At 39.7% G+C, this 22,077-nt stretch overlaps 1 protein-coding gene across 1 annotated transcript in view; it reads right to left on the bottom strand.

The window, feature by feature from the left end:
• LOC126424926 (nuclear RNA export factor 1-like) overlaps positions 1-22,077 on the bottom strand; it is a 164,196-nt gene that overhangs the window by 58,404 nt on the left and 83,715 nt on the right. Inside the window, exon 11 of the mRNA XM_050087770.1 lies at positions 18,588-18,624. Coding sequence (XP_049943727.1) covers positions 18,588-18,624 — 37 coding nt within the window. The remainder of the gene's footprint in view (positions 1-18,587; positions 18,625-22,077) is intronic.

Genomic DNA, 22,077 nt, shown 5'->3' with positions numbered 1-22,077 from the left:
TGGTACCCCATAAGGGGAAGCAAGAAATGAAAAGAAAGGTTAGGAATGTTAGGACTAAATATGAAAATAAGACAGCCCTTGAAGACAGGTGTCCTTCCCAGGCTACAATCCGGGATCCCTTCCTGGAAGATACTTCGGTGGTGAACAGGAGGATACAGATGCTCATCAGTGTCACAGAACAGACACCACGAGCTTAATGCTCACATGCCCTGCAAAACTTCTAACACCCTATCATGGAAAGCCTATGGAGAGTGATGCACTGCTATAGTAACTTCAGTCTGACATTTGTACCAGACTACAAACTGAACCGAGTAATTAGCCCACATGCTGCCCTTTCTTGGCGAAAATGAGAATAAGCTTGAACTTATACTGCATTTAAGCAGCCTTCAAAAATTATACAAACTGAACCAATATTATTATTCACACAATTCCAAAAAGAATAATTTCTCTTTACACAAAATCTGTACCATGTTAATGTTACCACCCTATGGAAGTTACCAAAGCCACAGCTCAATAAATCAAACCTACAAAACCCCACTATAAAAATAAATAAAAATTACACTGAGGTGACAAAAGTGATGAGATACATCCTAATATCGTGCTGGATCTGCTTTTGCCTGGCACAGTGTAGTAACTCGACATGACGTGAACTCAATGAGTCGTTGGAAATCCTTTACAGAAATATTGAGCTGTGCTGCCACTATAGCTGCCCATAAATGCAAAAGTGTTGCCGGTGCAGGATTTTGTCAACAAACTGACATCTCGATTATGTCCCATACATGATTGATGGGGTTGACGTCATGTAGTCTGGGTAGCCAATTCATTTGCTCAAATTGTCCAGAATGTTCTTCAAACCAATTGCAAACAATTGTGGAGCAGTGACATGGCACACTGTCATCCCCAAAGATTCCTTCATTGTTCACGATCATGCACCCATGAATGGTAGCAAATGTTCTCCAACTAGCCGAACATAACCATTTCCAGTCACTGAGTGGTACAGTTGGACCAGACAGCCCAGTACACGCCATGTAAATACAGACCCCATCATTATGAAGCCACTGGCTTGCACACTGCTTTGTTGACAACTAGGTCCACGGCTTGTGAGGTCTGCACCACTCTCAAACCCTACCATCAGTTCTTGCCTACTGAAATTGGGACCCATCTGACTAGGCAACAGTTTTTCAGTCACCTAGGGTCCAACCGATATGATCACGAGCCCAGGAGAGGCGCTGGAGGCGATGTTGTGCTGTTAGCAAAGACATTCGTGTCAGTCGTCTGCTGTCATAGCCCATTAATACCAAATTTTGCTGCACTATCCTAATGGATATGTTTGTCGTACGTCCCACTTTGATTTCTCTGGTTATTTTAGTCACTCTTGCTTGTCTGTTAGCACAGACAACTTACACAAATTCTGCTGCTCTCAGCTGTTAAGTGAAGACAGTTGGCCATTGCATTGTCCATGACGAAAGGTGATGCCTGAAATTTGGTATTCTCGACACAACCTTGACACTGAGGATCTCGGAATATTCCATTCTCTAAAGATTTCTTAAATGGAATGTCTCATGCATCTAGCTCCTACTACAATGAAAGTCTATGAAGTCCCGTCATGTGTCCATAATCACGTCAAAAACTTTTCATATGAATCACTTACATACAAATGACATCTCCACTATACCTTGTCTATATAATATTACCATCATCCGTATATATGCATATCACTATCCTATGACTTTTGTCACCTCAGTGTATGTACCAGTAACGTTAATTTAGAAACTAGTTAGGGGATTGATGCAGTCATCAATGTAGAGCATGTCTCTCCTAGGGGTTGACTCTTAGAGGATGTTCTTCATCCAGCATTACCTGCTACTTCCCTGCATAGAGGATAAAATACACTAAGTTTCATTTAAAACAGTTACAGTGGATTCTCCACAAGTCTCTCTTTTACACTACACCAATAGTGTTTCTACACAACTCTTTATGAGTATTCACACATGTTCTATTATGGTACACCACAATTGTTGCTGCCCCCTAGCAAGGGCTCAAAGATTCTCAGACCACAATACATTTAGGTACATGCATATAAAAACAGTACTACACCATGCAATAAAAAGCAACCTCCACTCCACTTCCTGCTGGCCAGCATTCCTGCTCTTCATGATATAATTTTATGCTCTGTTTTCATTTCTTAACAATCCCTTGCAGTTAATATATAAAACAAATGTGGTCAGCTGTGAGACTTATCCAATAATACCTTCTCAGATCATTGCACTGCCAAACATTCATTCCCCCCAAGTGCCCAACCATAGTTTGAGTACTCTGAAGATACTTCAATGCTCAAAATTTTGAGAGTGTTTCTCTAGTATTTACACTTTTGTCTACTCACTTACAAAAAATTATACATCTTGAGTGCTAAACATTTCCTTGGTCATTCCAGTAGTGGGACTAGTTTGCACCCTTGCCTTGGGCTCTGGCATAATGACAACTACAATAGGTCCTTCATACAATGGATAGAATTTCTCAACTACTTTCTCACTTTTCATATTATGCCTGTGACTTTTATCAATAGCTAAGTCTCTTATGACACTGCACTGGGGTTCCACATTCTCATCTTTTCTTCCATTTCTCTCCGACACTGATTAAACATTCCATTGCTCACTGGCCACAAAGTGTTCTGTTATTGTTGGACATAGAATAGTATGTATATGTGAAGTAATTACTGTAACTGTTTTAAATGAATAGGTCATTTCAAGAAGGTCATATGACCATCACCACCACGTTTCAATTTACTTCAAAGTCTGGAAGTATTCGAAGAAATGTGCATTCCTTGTGAAAAGGCCGTATCCTTTTCAATCCTATGTCGGTGATATTAAGGGTTTTACTTCATGTTCTGCAGGAAAGAGACATACCTCCTGCAGTACAGTCTTTTCAGGGTCACCAGCTGTTAGGTTACATGTTGAACACTGCAAGTGCTGTGCACCAAGCATGTATTTGCGTAGACAATTGACAATGCTTCCTCATAGGGTTATGTAATACTCTTATTTACAGTCAGTGAAAGTGATTGTAAACTGTAAAGAGAAGGAAAAGGGGCAGTTTGAGTAAATGTAGCGAAATAAAAACAGCAAAAATCCAAGGGAAAAAGCATGTGAGCTACAGTGGAATTGTTGTGCAGGCACGACACAACCTAAATGCAAGTAGGTGCAGCTACTGATGTCGAGCGTAGAACAAAATAGCCATACCTTTGCTGATAACATATTGCCACATTGGACAATACTCTTAGAAATCATATATTAATTAGTCTGCATCTGTGTCTTGAAAAATGGGCTGTTTGACCACAAGTTGGCTGACTGTGTTGGTGTTGCCAGGTGCCCAAGAATGTGTTTTGAGACTGAGAGGAATCGAAATGAAAATGTTGACACATATGAACAGTTTTGCCGACAAAGACAAGGATCATTATTTATAAGGTCTACTTGATGGGCATCCAGTAAAAAGTGAAAGGAAGTCAAATACTACAAATACCAAAGATGAACCCAAATTTGTAAAAACACATTCTTCAGTCTCCATGGAATTGGTGAGAACATGTTTGTTGTTTAAATCATTGAGTACTGTTAGACAGCTCACCGGCTGACATGCGGGGCAAGTCGGAGGGTTCAAGACATACCTATACTGAATCAACCCCTGTACATGAAGTCAATTATTCAAAAAAGAGACATAGAAAATATTTACACACACACACACACGCAAATGCAACTTGCACACAAGTCTGCAGTGTCAGACAACTGAAACCACACTGCGAGCAGCAGCACCACTGCATGATGGGAGTGGTGGCTGGGTGGGGGTAAGGGGAAGGCTGGGGCGGGGAGAAGGAGGGATAGCATAGTGGGGATGGCGGACAGTGAACTGCTGCAGTTTAGACGGAGGGCAGGAGAGAAGGTGGGGAAGGGAGAGGGGGTAAGTAGCAGAAAGGAGAGAAATAAAAAGAAATTAAAAGGCTGGGTGTGGTGGTGAGATGATGGCTGTGTAGTGCTGGAATGGGAAAAGGGAGGAGGCTGGATGGGTGAGTACAGCGATTAACGAAGGTTGAGGCCAGGAGGGTTATGGGAATGTAGGATGTATTGCAGGGAAAGTTCCCACCTGCACAATTCAGAAAAGCTGGTGTTGGTGGGAAGGATCCATGTGGTATAGGCTGTGAAGCAGTCACTGAGATGAAGGATATCATGTTTGGCAGCGTGTTCAGCAACAGGATGGTCCACGTTTTTTTGGCCACAGTTTGTTGGTGGCCATTCATGCGGACAGACAGTTTGTTGGTTGTCATGCCTACATAGAATGCAGCCACTGTGCTCCCACTACCTTCCCTGACACTCTACCACTCCCACCCCTTTACCTCCTGGATCCCTATTTGTCACTGTTGATGTCACTTCCCTATACATCAACATTCCTCATGGCCATGGTCTTACCACTAATGAACATTATCTTTCATAACATTCTTCAGATTCCAAATTCACTAGCTCATTCCTCATACACCTTACTAACATTACCCTAATCCACAACTATTTCTCCTTTGAGGAAGGTACACAAAGAAATCTGTGACACAGCCATGAGCACCTGCATGGCATCCTCCTACGTAACCTATCTAGAGGAGACCTTCCTAACCTCCCAAAATGCCAATCTCTTAGTCTGGATCATGTTCATTGATGATATTTTCATGATCTGGACTCAGGGACAAGACACACTATCTTATTTCCTTCTCAACTTCAACACCTTTTCTCCCATCCACTTCACCTGGTCCTCCTCAACCCAGTGTGCCACCTTCCTGAACGTTGACCACCTCCTCTCTGGTGGGTCCATATGCACCTCTGTCCACATTAAACTCACCAACAGTAACTGCATTTCAACAGCTGTCATCCCTTTTGCACCAAAGGATCCCTTTCATGTACCCTGGTCATCCGGGGATGGTGTATTTGCATGACAAGAACTCCCTTGCTCAATATGCTGAGGGTCTCATCAAGGCCTTCACAGACAGGCACTACCCCAAAGACCTGTCCATAAACAGATCTCTCATGCTGTTTCCCCTCACACCCCCAATCCTCCCACCACACCCAAGAACTGGTCACAAAGGAGTGCCCCCTTTGTCATCCTAGGACCAACATGGACTGGGACAACTGAACCATATCCTTTGCCAAGACTTTGATTACCTATCATCATGCCCTGATGGGAGGGAAACCCTACCCGAAATCTTTGCCGCTCCTCCTAAAGTGGTGTTTCATTACCTACCCAACCTCCACAATATCCTAACCCATCCCTATGCCACTCCCAATCCCAACCCCTTGACACAAGGATCGTATCTCTGTTGAAGACTCACGTGCAACACCTGCCCAACACATCCAACCCGCACTTGCTATTCCAGTCTGGTCACAGGTTTATCCTACCCCTTAAGGGGCTCGGCCACGTTATTTACTAGCCCTGCTGCAACCATTGCACAGTTTTTTTTTATTGGCGTAGCTACTAACCAGATGTCCACCAGGATGAATGGCCACCGCCAAACTGTGGCCACGACCAAAGCAGACCACCCAGTGGCACTACATGTGGCTGAGCATGATATGCTTGATTTCAATGGCTGTTTAACTACCCAAGCCTTCTGGATCATCCCCTTCACCACCAGCTTTTCTGAACTGCGCAGATAAGAATTATCCTTACAACACAATCTCCACTCCCACATGTATCCCGGCCTCAGCCTATGGTAACATACTGTCCCCACACCCTCCACAGAACAGTTTCTGCACCCTCTTTCCTATCATCTCCTCCGCATTCTCGTCTCCCAGCTTCTTTGTTTTGCTGCCCTCTACCAATGTACCAGACCATCTTTCTCTGTTCCTCTCCTTTTCGCTCCTTTTTTCCCTGCCTCCCAGCCCCACAATCTGCTGATGCCACACCTGTTGGCATTCTAGTCCTTACACAAACTGCCAGACAATGTTCCTCTGTCCCCCCAGCTGTACAATACTATCCCTTCCCCTTCTCCGTCCCCTCCAGATTGCAGCTGCCATCTCATGTGATAGTTGCATTCTGGCCCGAGCTGCGGGAGTTGGCGGTCATGTGTGCATGTGGTGTGCTTGCTTGTGTGTATGAATGCTGTGTGTTTCTCTGTTTCTCTTCTGCTGATGACAGCTGTGGCTGAAAACTTTGCGTAAGTGTCTTTTAATTGTGCCTTTCTGCAACTTAATGCATCTTCTTTATGGTAAGTAGCAATGTCTTTTCCTACACTGTTGATATTCTTATATGGATTTTTCATTGTTCAAATTTTACAAGAAAATTGAGGCAATCGTGAAGCTTGAGCAAAAAACAATAGTTAGGAGACATTACTACAGTGTGTCAACTTTTAGATGGCAGACCTCTCGCTAGTCCTGAATCGGTAGAAGTCGGTAAACGTCGGCAGGCTTCGGTAGGGACGCAGTTGCGACTGCTGCCAACATTATGTAGCTGACTGTGTTGTACAAGGTAGCCATTGTCGTCTGCTTCATTATTGTTTTGTGCTGTACTGTTCTGCTTGTTTTTATTGTGCAGTTGTGCTAAATATTATCAAAATGAGTGAAGAGGCAGTTGCTGGCCTATCTCGGGAGTCGCCAACAACCCCTACCGGTAGGCCTACGGTTAGAAGGAAACCAGTATTATGCAGCGATGCTCGCAAAATTATATTGCGTGTGACTGAATGCTGCGAAAGGGAAAGGGAGCAGAAAAAATTGCTTCCATTACTCTTTTCGGGTGTTCGGAAAACAACTCACCAAAGTTCCATTGCAATCGGATGAATGGTTTGTGAGCGCATAGTAGACAAACACACATACATTCATTTTTATATATATAGATTTTAACGTACATGACGATTTCAGTTTCGTTTACGAACAACATTTAAAGCGAGTTTTACTTCCAAGCCTTTCGTGTAAGTATGACACGCAGTTTGTAGTGCCAGCACTGCAACTGGTAGGTGTGCCTTGTCCCCCCCCCCCCCCCCCCTGCCAATGGCTCATCTCCCCTCGCCAGCCAATGCTTGCTTCCTCCTCTCCCCACACTCCCCTCACAACTCTGCCATCTTACAGTTAACACACTGTACTGACTACATGCAGAACATCCCAATGCCTGATATTCCAGTGCAGGAAGTATTTTATTATAGACTACTGTGGGTTTCTGTATTTTGCATTGTCAACTTGTGCGATGATAAGGCAATGGTTTTCTAATACCATGAAGGACACGCTAGTAAAGGACCCAATGAAGTCTGCTCATTGCTAAACAAGTATTTTCAGGAAAATATCCCCAAAGAGGTGACAAAGCTACATATCTTCTCAGATAGATGCCATGGTCAAAATAAAAACAACACTATGGCCAGATTTTTTTAGCTGCACGTTTGAATAGATTATTCATTCTTTTCCAATCAGAGGAGATTCTTTCCTGCCTTTTGATAGAGCTTTTGTCACAGCAAAGAGACATATTTGCAAGACTGACTGAATATATACTCCAGACAAAATCAACACACTAATACAAAGAGCAGTTTCTAATTTCCAAGTTCATCCAGTGCGGTTTGTTGAAAACCCACCAGTGGATGAAAGGCTTGCAGCAAGAAGACTTTATTTTTATTTTTATTTTTTTTTTAAAGGGAGCCTGTGGGGTCTATGCCTGGACTACCAAGCACCTTTGCATACAAAGGAAAACTTCCAATCAACATGGAAAAAATTGCAGACATTAGGAAACTGATTCAGTTCATACCAGATGATAAATTAGAGTTCTACAATTAACTTTGTGAGTGACCTATGAACACCTTGAATGAGCATGAAGAAGACTTTTAATGATTAACAGTTTTTCTGTTCTGTACTGTTCTAAATTACATAGATTGTGTAATAAAAATCCTGCCAACATATGCATCATATCTCAGTTTTTATTACTTATATTTTTATCACTTATCTACTTGAAACAGCTGCAAGTTATCAATTATTTGTAGAATATTATTTTTCATAAAAACAATCCCACTTGAAAAGGCCATATCTCCACATTGGTTGCTCTGCTGTAACACAGGTCACGTATTGTTTTAGCACATGATTTTATGGTTACGTTGTGTTAAATATTCTATTCTATAGTCTAAACATAAAGCACGACATTTTACACTTCATTTTTGTAATTCAAACTGTTTTTTCTTTCTCCTGAAAATTTTACTGTGGCGTATACATGGCCTTCTTGAAGTGATTGATTCAAATGTCTTCTTAAATTAATAATATGTTTTCATACACAGCACACACTTCTTTGTACCAAAATTTAAATTCTCTTATTGTTTGCTTACATCACCTCTGACAACCCAAGTTTAGGTAATTACTGATATGTGAATTCTGTAGAGCAGATCTTTTATCCAAATCATTAATGAGGTTCCAATTTTGGCCTGTAAAATAGTAACAGTAGAGAGTAATTTATCCTCTATGAAATCTTTATTGGAATCAATTCTTTCACTGCCCGAGGATCTGAACTAAAGTCTGATTAAAATTACCTGATAGTTGACACTTCACGCATTAGAGGTGGTTTCGACCAATCAGAGTGCTCAACGCCATGATTGAACCATTTGCCGTTGCCTTATTGCATCAATTGGTCAGTCCACTCCCAATTCCTTGCCTGGATTTCTTAATGCGTGTGGATTCCAAATCCTGGGTGAGCCCCAGTGCCCCTTTCATTTCACATTGCATCACACATAGTAATCTCACTCACACACACACACACACACACACACACACACACACACACACACACACACACACTCTGATGCTGATGAAATACCCAAGTTTCAAACAGAGCACTAACCAAACACGTACTGCATCATTTTGCACAAGACATGATTCAGTGTGACAATACATTTGTTATAATCACAGAGACGGCTTTACATTAGATAAGCTTCAAATGACATTGCATGAAACTGAACATTTTTATGACTACAATTCCTTGTTGTGACTGGGTCAGCAAAGTCAGAACATAAAACAGAGTAGTGGTGTATTGCAATATTTAGAATGCTAACTTGATGAGTGGAAGGTCATTGGTTTGAATCTAGTCAAATGTGAAGAAATTTATTTATTTCTAAATCTAATCAAAATAGCTTTGACTATTATATATATTCTATTAATTGGTTGAAATGTAATTTTTTTTATTTCTAATACTTTGCCACATAATTTTCATTATCGGATTGAATATTTTATTTGTGCTTGTTTTTCTTCCTATAATTCTGGTTTTGTTTGAAAAGTGCCTGTGATACCTATGACCTGTAATGAAGTACCAATCAGGACCGCTCATTAGTTGGTAACACAGCAGCTCATGTAGCCAGTGTGAGAAAAGTTTCAGGTAATCAGTGATAGCAGAAAATTATGGTTTGCTTTCAGTGTTGAAACTGAAATTTTTATGTCTAGAGTCTACTCATAGAGGTTAGTTTTAATCACTGTGAACAAAGTGATTGTGATTCTAGTTCTGCTGGTGATTGTTAAGTGGCATTATCTCAGATACATTGCACATCATGAAGTAGTGAACCCAAATCATCCAATTTATCATTACGCTAGAAAGTCTTCCACGCATCTGAGAGAATCTCTTGTCTATTTGAGAAAATGTTTCATCCATTTTACAAAATCTGTTGTGTGGGAAAATCCTTCATTCAGTCTTGCTGTCAGGTTTGACAATGCCTATATAATTTTTTAAACACTTGTTTGTTTTCCCACTGTGAGTGCTATGATCATTACTCCCCATACAAATAATAATTAAAAAGACTTGCAGAATTGGTACTCACAATAATCAAGAACTTACAATAGTAAATGCTGCTCCTTTTTATATAAGTCACCTATAACCTAATGAAGTTCACTGAACAGGTTCATTGCTGAAATTGAAATTTTCTAAAGAAGGTGACTGTGTAAACTGAAATTGACCTATTCAGGCCACTGCATGAACTGAAATAAATACCCCACTGGATAATAAAAGATCTCTTATCCAAACAGAACCCATCAGGTATTGACAAACTGAACCCCAATAAAAGATGGTATGGGCCACATCAGCTACTCATCTGTAGAGGTTAAATGAGTTCAGCAATTGCTGGATGCCCACTGCGCCGGCTCCCACTGATATTTTGAATGGCTGGGTGCGAATTGTCGCTAGACAAGTGCAGCATGCTCACTGCATTCTCTGTCACCACTGCCCTAAACAATTTTTCTTGCAAAATGAGTTACTCGCCTGTCACGCAGATAATGTGTGCGGAGCTTCTATATGTACAATTTTGGTAAACATTTTTGGAATACAGTGATCAATTAATTGTTATATTTAGATTAAAGTTCAGTCTTGATCACGTTATGTCTGTTTTAATGAGTAACCGGTTTCGGTTTTTTCTATAAAACCATCATCAGACTCAAGGGAGCCAATGGGTCTGATGATGGTTTTATAGAAAAAACCGAAACCGGTTACTCATTAAAACAGACATAACATGATCAAGACTGAACTTTAATCTAAATATAACTTCTATATGTACCTTTGGCTTCAAATTTGATACTTCCTGTCTCATGACCATTAAAAATACATTAAATTTTCAGACAATCTTCTTTGTATTTAATAGTGACTAGTTATTACTGCAGAACAATGGTTATTACAATTTTGCTCTCACGTTGAATGTTTGAAGACTTCTTGTGGGTTACGGTTCTATGAAAAGTTCATTCTTATACATTCTGTTAAGGCAATATTAATTATTTTAACAATCTTTAAAGCTCAGCTAATGAATCATTATACACTTTCTTGTTGTATCAGTTAACCATTAATCTGACTTCCAATTAATGCAAAGTTCACACAACTGAAAACGATATATATGTAAAGTGAACATCGCTCAATTATGGTATTCCAAATCCACTTTTTATAAATCTGTCAACTCACTCTAGAAAAGAAGCTATTAGTGCAATCTTCAGCTGTACAATAAAATTCAAAATGAACACAAGAGTCTTGTGTTCTTTTTTGTTGCAGAGTTGCTCAGCCTTGAACACTGTACTGCAGCACCTCAGGGCATAACAACATGGTCTGAATTTTTCCTCTTCTTGTACATTCAATATTCTTCACAATGGTTGCCCCGTGGAAGTTGCAAAGTTCTGCCAGACTAATGCCAAAATTATAACGATTAGTATTTCCTTCTCAGCTAATGTCTTCACTTTACCAGATTTTCAAAGCAACAACAGTGTTACACACATCAAAGTCAGACTAGTACCTGTTTGGTTTATCACTCAGATTACTGCAACTTTGTTTTTCAACATTTTCAATACTAAAATCCACAATGATGGTGTTTCAGTGATTTCTTATGCTTCTAGCACACGCCGATTAAAATACTTTCTTAATTTCTGAATATCCATGAGCCTTTACAATCAAAAAGTTTCTGTTCGAAGCCCACGAAGTCCACAGTCGGTATGCCAACCAGGCAAAATCACTGAGAGCATCAACACAATCATCCCACCAATGTAACAGGTTGATGATACCCTTTTGGTAAAACACTGTGTCCAGCTGCACGAAGAGGTCTGTAATGACCTGCTGGACATCCTTATCTGACAAGAACTGTCGACCCTATGATGCCTTTTTTAAGGGATCGAAGGCATGATAATAGCATGGAAAGAGATAAGGACCATAAGGTGTTTGTTCAAGCATACCTCATAGCTTTTGCATTGTTAAGTTGGCATAACTTCTGCATTATGAAATTTCCAATATGGTGACGTGCATTATCACGAAGCATCATTCCATAACAGTGGTTTTCGACAAGCATGCTCCCCCATACACATTCTTCATTCTCTGATGGATGTCTACTGGTATTTGGTAATAATACTACCATAGTACACGTTTTCACATTTACCACCCTCACATCAGAAAGACACAAATGCCACATTAATTCCTTGTTTACAAGTCAGTGTTTATACATTCATAATGGAGTCATGCTACGTTGCACATATGCTGAATCAAAGCCCTCAAATGGAGACTTTTTGTTCCCTTATAATGCAGTATTATATGAATTATTCATTTGTTCTCATTTATGCAAGGAATTATGCTAGGACGGCATACTCTGAGGTCCACCTCGGGAATCCATATTGTGTTGGGGGCCCCATATAGCAGGTACTGTGACACAGAGATCGCTGCTGTCAAATTTTATCTGCTGCATGCCTTCCAAAAAGTACTTCAGACAAATAATAAAATACACAACAAATATTTAGAACTGTATAGGAGACCATCTAAACACAAGTAATAACTTTTTGGACAAGTCTTGCCCTATTTAATCATACTAAAATAATACCGTATTTACTCGAATCTAAGCCGCACCTGAAAAATGAGACTCGAAATCAAGGAAAAAAAAAAATTCCCCAATCTAAGCCGCACCTGAAATTTGAGACTCGAAATTCAAGGGGAGGGAAAAGTTTTAGGCCGCAGCTCCAAATTGAAACAAAGTTGGTCCATTGTAATATAAGACACAATTTAGGTCGAATGAATGACGATACAGCTACAGTAGTTTGGTTCGAGTCGTAAGCTTAGCAGTTAAGCTTTACCAGGTAGCCATTGCTATGCGCCAGGCGCTGTCCGTATTTATACGGGTACCCTTCCTTAGGCACGTGCTTTGTCTGGTTTAAATCGTTTGCTTATTTTGCTTTGATCTGATAAGTGTCGTTTTCTTTGTTATAGGTGTTTACGTCACTCTAAGCTGAAAATGCATTACTGAACTGCGTCATGCTTGTTTGTCGCATTCTGATAGTGCGTGTTTACGGCCTGTTGCCGCTCGCGGCATGGCTTGCTTTTGTGCGCGCAACCGCCGCTTACAAAAAAAAGAGGAATCGTCTCATTAGCAAAACAATGGCAAGAGACTGCTATTTTTTGTTACTTACACCACTGCTTTCTTTGATAATGATAAGCAAGAACCAAATAATAGACTGCGTATGATAAATTATGTTCTGAACGAGTGTGTAGCGAAAATTTTTCTCCGTTTGAAAATCTTTGCTGGCGTCTCTTTAGTACATTACATTTTGCACAGAAATTAGAGTCGTCTTAGATTTAAAAATCTAGTCAGTTGCCGTGCTTCATTTCTGACTGTATCACTATTAGGCATAAGAATAATACGAATATAAACATGACACGATACGTATACTCTTCCGCGTTTACTGTTGTCTCACTCTAGTTTCGTAGTTTATTAGGCAGACAGGATTTAAATTAGATAGCAGCAAACACGAAAGAATACATGGCAAAATGTTTATATTCGTATTATTCTTAAGGTGAAGAGAATACTGCATGTGATTCACAATTCATCAAGTTCCTATTAGCAACCATCTCTTCTCACAGGTAGGAAAAAATTCAGAACGTGGAGTTGGACATATTGACAAACATCCCAAACAGTCTTGCCAGTCGGATTTTCGTAGTACATTGAAATGCTGCTACATTCGAAGATGAACAATACGGAATTTGTATTTACTTCGTTGGATAATGTATGAAAATGCAGTGGTCGAAACTCGAGGCGGAGAAGAAAAGCTCGTCTTCCACCTTTTTTTAAATTTATTTACTGACGCAGAGGTTTTGGCGCCAGTATTTATCTTTGTGCCTACAAAGCATACCTGTGTAGCGCTACGTATATTCGATGGCAGAAGTTAGTTGTGGCGGAGCATTTCAACATTTTTCAGAACTTCCGCTTGCTTTGCACTCGATTCTAAGCCGCAGGCGGTTTTTTGGATTACAAAAACCAGGAAAAAAGTGCGGCTTGGATTCGAGTAAATACGGTAATTAATTTTGCTGTACACATGCTACCTCATTTACAGATAATGAGGGTACAGAAAATTTCACACCTATAATGCTACATGAATTCCTTGTCCATGAATCTTGGACCTTGCCATTCGTGGGGAGGCTTGCGTGCCTCAGCGATACAGATAGCCGTACCGTAGGTGCAATCACAATGGAGGGATATCTATTGAGTGGCCAGACAAACATGTGACTCCTGAAGAGGGGGAACAGCCTTTTCAGTAGTTGCAAGGGGCAACAGTCTGGATGACTGACAGATCTGGCCTTGTAACACCTACCAAACCGGCCTTGCTGTGCTGGTACTGTGAATGGCTGAAAGCAAGGGGAAACTACAGCCATAATTTTTCCCATGGGAATGCAGCTTTATAATATGGTTAAATGATGATGGTGTCCTCTTGGATAAAATATTCTGGAGGTAAAATAGTCCCCCATTCGGATCTCCAGGCGGGGGCTACCTGGGAGGAAGTCATTATCAGGAGAAACAAAACTGTTGTTCTACGGATCGGAGCATGGAATGTCAGATAACTTAATCGGGCAGGTAGTTTAGAAAACTTAAAAAGGGAAAAGGATAGGTTAAAGTTAGATATAGTGGGAATTAGCGGAGTTTGGTGCCAGGAAGAACAAGACTTCTGGTCAGGTGAATACAGGGTTACAAATACAAAATTAAATAGAGGCAATGAATAAAAAAATAAGAGCACTGGTAAGCTACTACAAACAGCATAGTGAATGCAATAGTGTAGACAAGATAGACATGAAGCCTGTAACGTTCCCTGGCAAACTCACGTTATTTTTTAAAAAAAAAAAAAAAAAACCACAAGAGTTTATTTGTACCATATACGCCGCTCTGGGCAAGTTGTATATATCGTAATTATTGAACAAAAATATTACTGAATGTGGTGTAAAAGACATTTGTTATTCTCCTTATATTTTTTGTTGTAATATTTGTCTGTATTTAGGATAGGAATTTTTCTGTATTTATTATGTGATTGTAAAATGTGTCAGTATTTGCGATAGCAGAGATATGTTGCCAGAAGAGAATAATATCGTCAATTTGCAAAGAAATGTTAATAGTCAGCAATACTATTTAAGCACAACGCATTATGTATTCTTTGGTCTTCTCTGTTCAGAAGTCATTGCGGTAGGACACTGTGAAAGAGTTTTTTACGAATGGGTAGACTTCTTTTGTCTCTGTCTGGACTTAGCCGCCATTAGACGATGCGTTACGAATTAATGTGAGTTGTATTGTTGTTTGATCTAAATATATTAGAGTTTATCAAAAGTGTGAATTATTTATGTAAATTAGCTTGCCCACGTCATCTATAAAATTTCTTTAAGAATTTTTCAGCATTTTTTAGCGGTGTTGCTGGGCTGTGCCGCGACCAACAATAGCAAACCCGTAAATCGGGAACAGATGCATAAAAATCAATGGTGAATTAAGAAATTGTTCTTCTTTTTCAGTGATCCTGTGGCTGATAAAAATTGAATTAATTATACGTTTGTGCATTCGTAGGCGGATAGCTAATGTTAGTTAACATTGAAATTTAAACAGTTTGGTTCTTTCAAAATATCTTAAATGTGTAATGAAGTAGGTTTGATCAGTGATAAATGTCGGCTTGGCAATAATTAAAACATTTTCTGCTAATAGAGGTAATCTTGTGTTCTATGGCTAGTGCCGGAATAAAATTCAGTAAAAATATTTAACAAAAAATCCACTGCATCAGGAATGTGTATGCCAAGGCCGAATGATTTAAAGGACCCAATTCTCAACCTAATATTCTTAACCAGTTCATATGAGTTCACGTAAATATTATTTTTTCTTTAAATGTACGTAATAATTAAGTAAGTAAAAATTTTTTATTACCACACGAAAATAAGAGAGTGGTTCTACAACAAAGTTCGCACGAAAGAAAATTAACTTAAAAACAACAGATAAATTTTATTGTTCTTCTTTAACGAAATTTCAAATCAATCCCATTCATTACGACCGATTTCGTTAAAAGCCTAAGCCTACCACAGCAGTACAAGTTTATATGCCAACTAGCTCCACAGATGACAAAGAGATTGAAGAAATGTATGATGAGATAAAAGAAATTATTCAGAGAGTGAAGGGAGATGAAAATTTAATAGTCATGGGGGACTGGAATTCGACAGTAGAAAAAGGAAGAGAAGGAAAAATAGGTGAATATGGAATGAGGGTAAGGAATGAGAGAGGAAGCCGTCTGGTAGAATTTTGCACACAGCACATGGAAGAGGCCTGGAGTCACTGGAAGATTTCGGATAGATTATAGAATGGTAAGACAGAGATATAGGAACCAGGTTTTAAATTGCAAGACATTTCCAGGAGCAGATGTGGACTCTGACCAAAATCTATTGGTTATGAACTGTAGATTAAAACTGAAGAAACTGCTAAAAGGTGGAATTTAAGAAGATGGGATCGGGATAAACGGAAAGACCCAGAGGTTGTAGAGAATTTCAGAGATAGAATTAGGGAACAACTGACAAGAATGGGGGAAAGAAATACAATAGAAGAAGAATGGATAGCTTTGAGAGATGAAATAGTGAAGGCAGCAGAGGGTCAAGTAGGTAAAAAGACGAGAGCTAGTTTAAATCCTTGAGTAACAGAAGAGATACTGAATTCAATTGATTAGAGGAGAAAATATAAAAATGCAGTAAATGAAGCAGGCATAAAGGAATACAAACGTCTCAAAAATGAGATCAACAGGAAGTGCAAAAGGCTAAGCAGAGATGGCTAGAGGTCAAATGTAAGGATGTAGAGGAATATATCACCAGGGTAAGATAGATACTGCCTGCAGGAAAATTAGAGAGACCTTTGGAGAAAAGAGAACCACTTGTATGAATATCAAGAGCTCAGATGGAAACCCAGTTCTAAGCAAAGAAGGGACAGCAGAAAGGTGGAGGAGTATATAGAGGGTCTATACAAGGGCGATGTACTTGAGGACAACATTATAGAAATGGAAGAGGATGTAGATGAAGATGAAATGGGAGATACGATACTGCGTGAAGAGTTTGACAGAGCACTGAAAGACCTGAGTCGAAACAAGGCCCCAGGAGTAGACAACATTCCATTAGAACTACTGACAGCCTTGGGAGAGCCAGTCCTGACAAAACTCTACCATCTAGTGTGCAAGATGTATGAGACAGAAGAAATATCCTCAGACTTCAAGAATAATATAATAATCCCAATCCCAAAGAAAGCAGGTGTTGACAGGTGTGAAAAATTACCCAACTATCAGTTTAATAAGTCATAGCTTCAAAATACTGACAAGAATTGTTTACAAATGAATGGAAAAGCTGGTAGAAGCTGACTTTGCGGAAGATCAGTTTGCATTCCGTATAAATGTTGGAACACGTGAAGCAATACTGACCCTACGACTTATCTTAGAAGATAGATTAAGGAAAGGCAAACCTGCATTTCTAACATTTGTAGACTTAGAGAAAGCTTTTGACAATGTTGACTGGAATACTCACTTCCAAATACTGAAGGTGGTAGGGGTCAAATACAGGGAGCACAAGGCTATTTACAATTTGTACAGAAACCAGATGGCAGTTATAAGAGTCGAGGGGCATGAAAGGGAAGCAGTGGTTAGGAAGCGTGTGAGACAGGGTTGTGGCCTATCCCCTATGTTATTCAATCTGTATATTGGGCAAACAATAAAGGAAACACAAGAAAAATTTGTAGCAGTAATTAAAATCCATGGAGAAGAAATAAAAACTTTTGGTGTTTGCCAATGACATTGTAATTCTGTCAGACACAGAAGGGCAGTTGAACGAGATGGGCAGTGTCTTGAGAGGACGATCTAAGATGAACATCAACAAACACAATACGAGGATAATGGAATGTAGTCTAATTAAATGAGGTGATGCTGAGGTAATTACATTAGGAAATAACACACTTAAAAGCAGTAGATGTGTTTTGCCATTTGGGGAGCAAAATAACTAATGATGGCCAAAGTAAAGAGGGTATACAATGTAGACTGGCAATGGCATGAAAAGCGTTTCCGAAGAAGAGAAATTTATTAACATCGAGTTTAGGTTTAAGTGTCAAGAAGTGCAGCTATGTACGGATGTGAAACATGCACAATAAATATTTTAGACAAGAAGAAAATAGAAGCTTTCGAAATGTGGTGCTGCAGAAGAGTGCTGAGAATTAGATGGGTAGACCATGTGACTAATGAGGAGAATTGGGGAAAAGAGGAATTTTTGCCACAACTTGACTAGAAGATGGGATCAGTTGGTAGTACTTGTTCTGATTCACCAAGGGATCACAAAGTTAATATTAGAGGGCAGTGTGGAGAGTAAATATCATAGAGGGAGACCAAGAGATGAATACAGTAAGCAGATTCAGAAGGATGCAGGGTGCAGTAGTTACTTGGAGATGAAGAAGCTTGCACAGGGTAGAGTAGCATGGAGAGCTGCATCAAACCAGCCTCTGGACTGAAGACCACAACAACTACAACAACAACAATGCTCACAGGAATTCTGTACCCCTAGACCTGGTAACTGGCAATGCATAACAGACCTTCCCCCCTCCCATGCCACGACTGTTTTTCCTTTTCAAATATGCTTCATATTGTAATCGATAAAAGAATTAAAGTAAAAGTAAGAAATAACACTATAAATGGGCAATTATTTATACTCAGAATCTTTGAAAGTGGCTCGATTTGTCACTAATAGATGCATTATTGGTGAGATAAGAAATTCTTAAGGGTTTCTAAAATCTAAAGTAAGAAGAACTAAAGTTAAAAGGTCATGCATACTTTGTAACTTACCAATTTAATGAGATGGGGGAAGTTCGCTCTGACAACGCTGGAATGTAAACAACAATATTAATATTATTTGGCAGCTATTTTCCTGAAGTAAAACATTAGATGCAACACAGTTTCAAAAGAGCTGCCTCATTAAAATACACCATATATGGCAACAGCATTTAAAAATGGTTGGTGTATCCATTCAGTAACATCACTTATAAAGATCCAATATCTAGACTCATTACAATGTTACAGCTGGGCGCTTAAAGTCATTGCATCTTAGAATTAAATCTTACAGATGTGGGTTACATATTTGGGGCCAGGCTACAAAACTTTTAAGTTCTTGGTGCCCATACAAATTTCTACTTTCAAAATGTCAGAACAACAGAAAAAGGTATGAGGTAAAATACCTCTCGATTTTAAATCTAATAATAAATTGAAATTAATTTAAAGAGTACATCAAATTAATGTGGCAAGCTGATGACCTGTATAAAAATGGGAAAAATCCAGACACTTGGAGGGGACAGAATTACACCGAATAAAATTTTTTTAAAAGTGTTACAGGTGTGTGAAGTTTTCTGTAACCATGTCATCTGCAAAATAAAAAGATTGTCTGTTGTTAATTTTATAATAAATATTATGATATTTAAATATCACAGAAATGTGTCATTTTGTGTATCTGGTATTCAGTATTAGTTCAAATATTTGTTTTGTATTTTACTATTTGATTGATGTACTCCTTGTGCAGCTTGCGGTGGTTGGAGTTTGCCAGCAAATGTCTCTCTGTCACAGGAGGTTCCACCTGGAGCTACCAACATTGCTTGGACTGTGAAGGAGGGTCTCTGAGTAATAAACGAGAGCTGCCAATGAAAATACAATAATGTATATAACGGACATGTTAAGAATTGTGTGAAGTCCAAGTTTAGTGTGAGATTAGTATCAGCTCGATACACTACTATGCAGGCAAGCATACAATAAAAGCTGATTCATCAACATAAAAGTTTTCTGGGTATTGTACCGTGTCATAATGCATAAAACTACTGCTGCTGGAGAAAAACCAATGTTTTGGCCATGGTTGCAGCGGCCTTATTCTGGGTCTAATGGTGCGTTCTAGCTATGCAGTGTCCTTTATATTTTGTTGTTACTGTTCCCTGTGCAAGACATTATGTCATAATTTTAAAAAGGTAGATAGTTTCATTGGTCACTTAAGAAGGAGAGGGAACTTTATTTTAATAGGTTATTGCGGTGGATGGAGAACATAACCTCTGTTGTCTATTGGCTCTCGTGTTATGTGCCATGATTAGCGGTCACCATCAAATGAGAAGTGGGCTGCTGTTTACCAAATACTGGATGTCAGCCATGCGGCGGCAGTTACTCATTGGTAGTGCTCATGCCTTGTGTTGACAGCGCCGTCTGTTGGGCTCTGATTGCTGGCAACCAAGATGGGGCAAGCTTGAGTCCATCCTCCCCGTTCATGTTATTAGGTTGTTTTAAGTATTTCGATGGCCCCTCTGATTTTCCATTTTGTCATAACCAGCTGCTTGGCCAACACACAGGCTTCACTGAATTTTATTTCTTTTCCACAATCTTGCTGATGTTCTGCCACAGCAGATTTGTTGTGTTGCCCTAGACAAATGTAGCGCTTGTGTTTCTGAAGTCTCGCCGATGTATGCCTCTCCACATTTGCATTCCACTTTGTAAACGCCTGCAGTGTGTAATGCATTCACTTTGTCCTTAGTGGAGCCTAGCACGTCCTGGATCCTGCGACCACCATAGAAGACAGGCTGCACCCCAATGTGGTGAAGGTGTTTGCCTATTCGGTCAGTAACATTTTTCACATAAGGAAAGCGCACTGTTGGTTGCAGTTTGTCTATTTCTTGCTTATCTTTCTTACTTGTGTTCATTGACAAGGTTGTGTGGATCGACTTATGGCTGTAGCCATTGGCTAGAAACATTGTGTGTAGCCTTTTAAGCTCAGGTGTAATGATTTGAGCATCACATAGGTGCAAGGATTGCCAAAGAATGGATAACAGAGTTGTTCTGCGCTGGGTGGTGGTAGGAATGGGCATGCAGATACCTGTCTGTATGTGTAGGCTTGCGATATACTCTGTACCCCAGTGTGCCCTCCGTTCTCCTGTATACTTCGATGTCTAGAAATGGTATTGCACCATTCTTCTCTACTTCGAGCGTGAACTGTATCTTCCCATGCACGTTGTTCAAATATTCGTGAAACTTGTGTAGCTCCGTTTCACCATGAGGCCATAGAGCAAACGTGTCATCCACGAAAAATTCAGCAAAGCCCGTGTGTAGGCCAAGCAGCCAGGTATGACGAAACGCAAAATCGGAGGCTATTTAAATACTTAAACACCCTAATAACATGAACAGAGGGTATGGACTCAGGCTTGCCCCATCTTGATTGCCACCAATCAGAGCCCAATAGAACGCACTGTCAACATAACGCACGAGCACTACCGGTGAGTAACTGCCGCCACGCAGCCGACGTCTAGCATTTGGTAAACAGCAGCCAACTTCTCATTCGTTGGTGACTGCCAATCATGACACATAACACAAGAGCCAATAAATTATGTGGCTACAATGGAACATGCTAAGCTACAAGCAATCTGAATAGACCAGCAAAAAAGTTTTGCTGTAATAGTACTTGGAAAATTGCAGCCAAATATTTCCAGGGTTTTTGAGAACTACATTGTACTGCTTTCGAAATCAATGTCCAGCAGCTACCTTCAAGTCTTATGAGTATAACGAAAATTGAAGGAGGCTGGCCCATTAGACCCCTTGTAAGAGCAGCCTATAGTTGAGACAGAATAAATTGATTGCTGCCAATTGCAGTGGATTGGATCTGGTAGCTGCGTGGCCCTGCCTCGACCAATAACACAACACGATTTTGTAATCATATCTGTGGAACTGCATCAGTGCTGTCACAGCTTTGTAGATGACTACTGTTTTTGCTGCAGCCAGCAGCGCTTGGTAATTGAAAGCTGGCAATAGTGCTGCGAGCTGTCACAGATCTACTTATATTACCTCAACTAAAGTCTTAACTCACATGCAATGATGATATGTTTCAAATATAAATCTGTTATTAAAATTAGCACCATATCTACATGAAAATAAAACAAACCACGAATTACATTTTTTATTTTAATAGTATGAAGGTGTGCCGAAAGGTAATGCCTCCAATTTTTTTATGTTAATCTCTTACAGCTTTTTAATAAAACAAACTTTTATAACTTTCTACATCTTCATTCTTCATGTCTACATATTTATTTCTCGCCATAGTCACCCTGGCGACAAACACATTTCTCCAAATGACATGTCAGTTAATTGATACCATCACTGTAGAATGTTAGACTTTGTTGACCTCACCTCCACGTGCACTGTTTCATCACTATCAGAGTGAAGTCCTCAAAGCTGGTCTGTAAGCTTTGGAAACAGATGAAAATTCGAAGGGGCCAAGTCAGGACTGTATAGAGGATGATCATTTACAGTGAACACA

This window comes from Schistocerca serialis, chromosome 10 (assembly GCF_023864345.2).
Source record: "Schistocerca serialis cubense isolate TAMUIC-IGC-003099 chromosome 10, iqSchSeri2.2, whole genome shotgun sequence".
Taxonomy (NCBI): Eukaryota; Metazoa; Arthropoda; class Insecta; order Orthoptera; family Acrididae; genus Schistocerca; species Schistocerca serialis.
The sequence above is the reverse complement of the archived record's forward strand: the minus strand, read 5'-3'. Positions and strand labels throughout refer to the sequence as shown.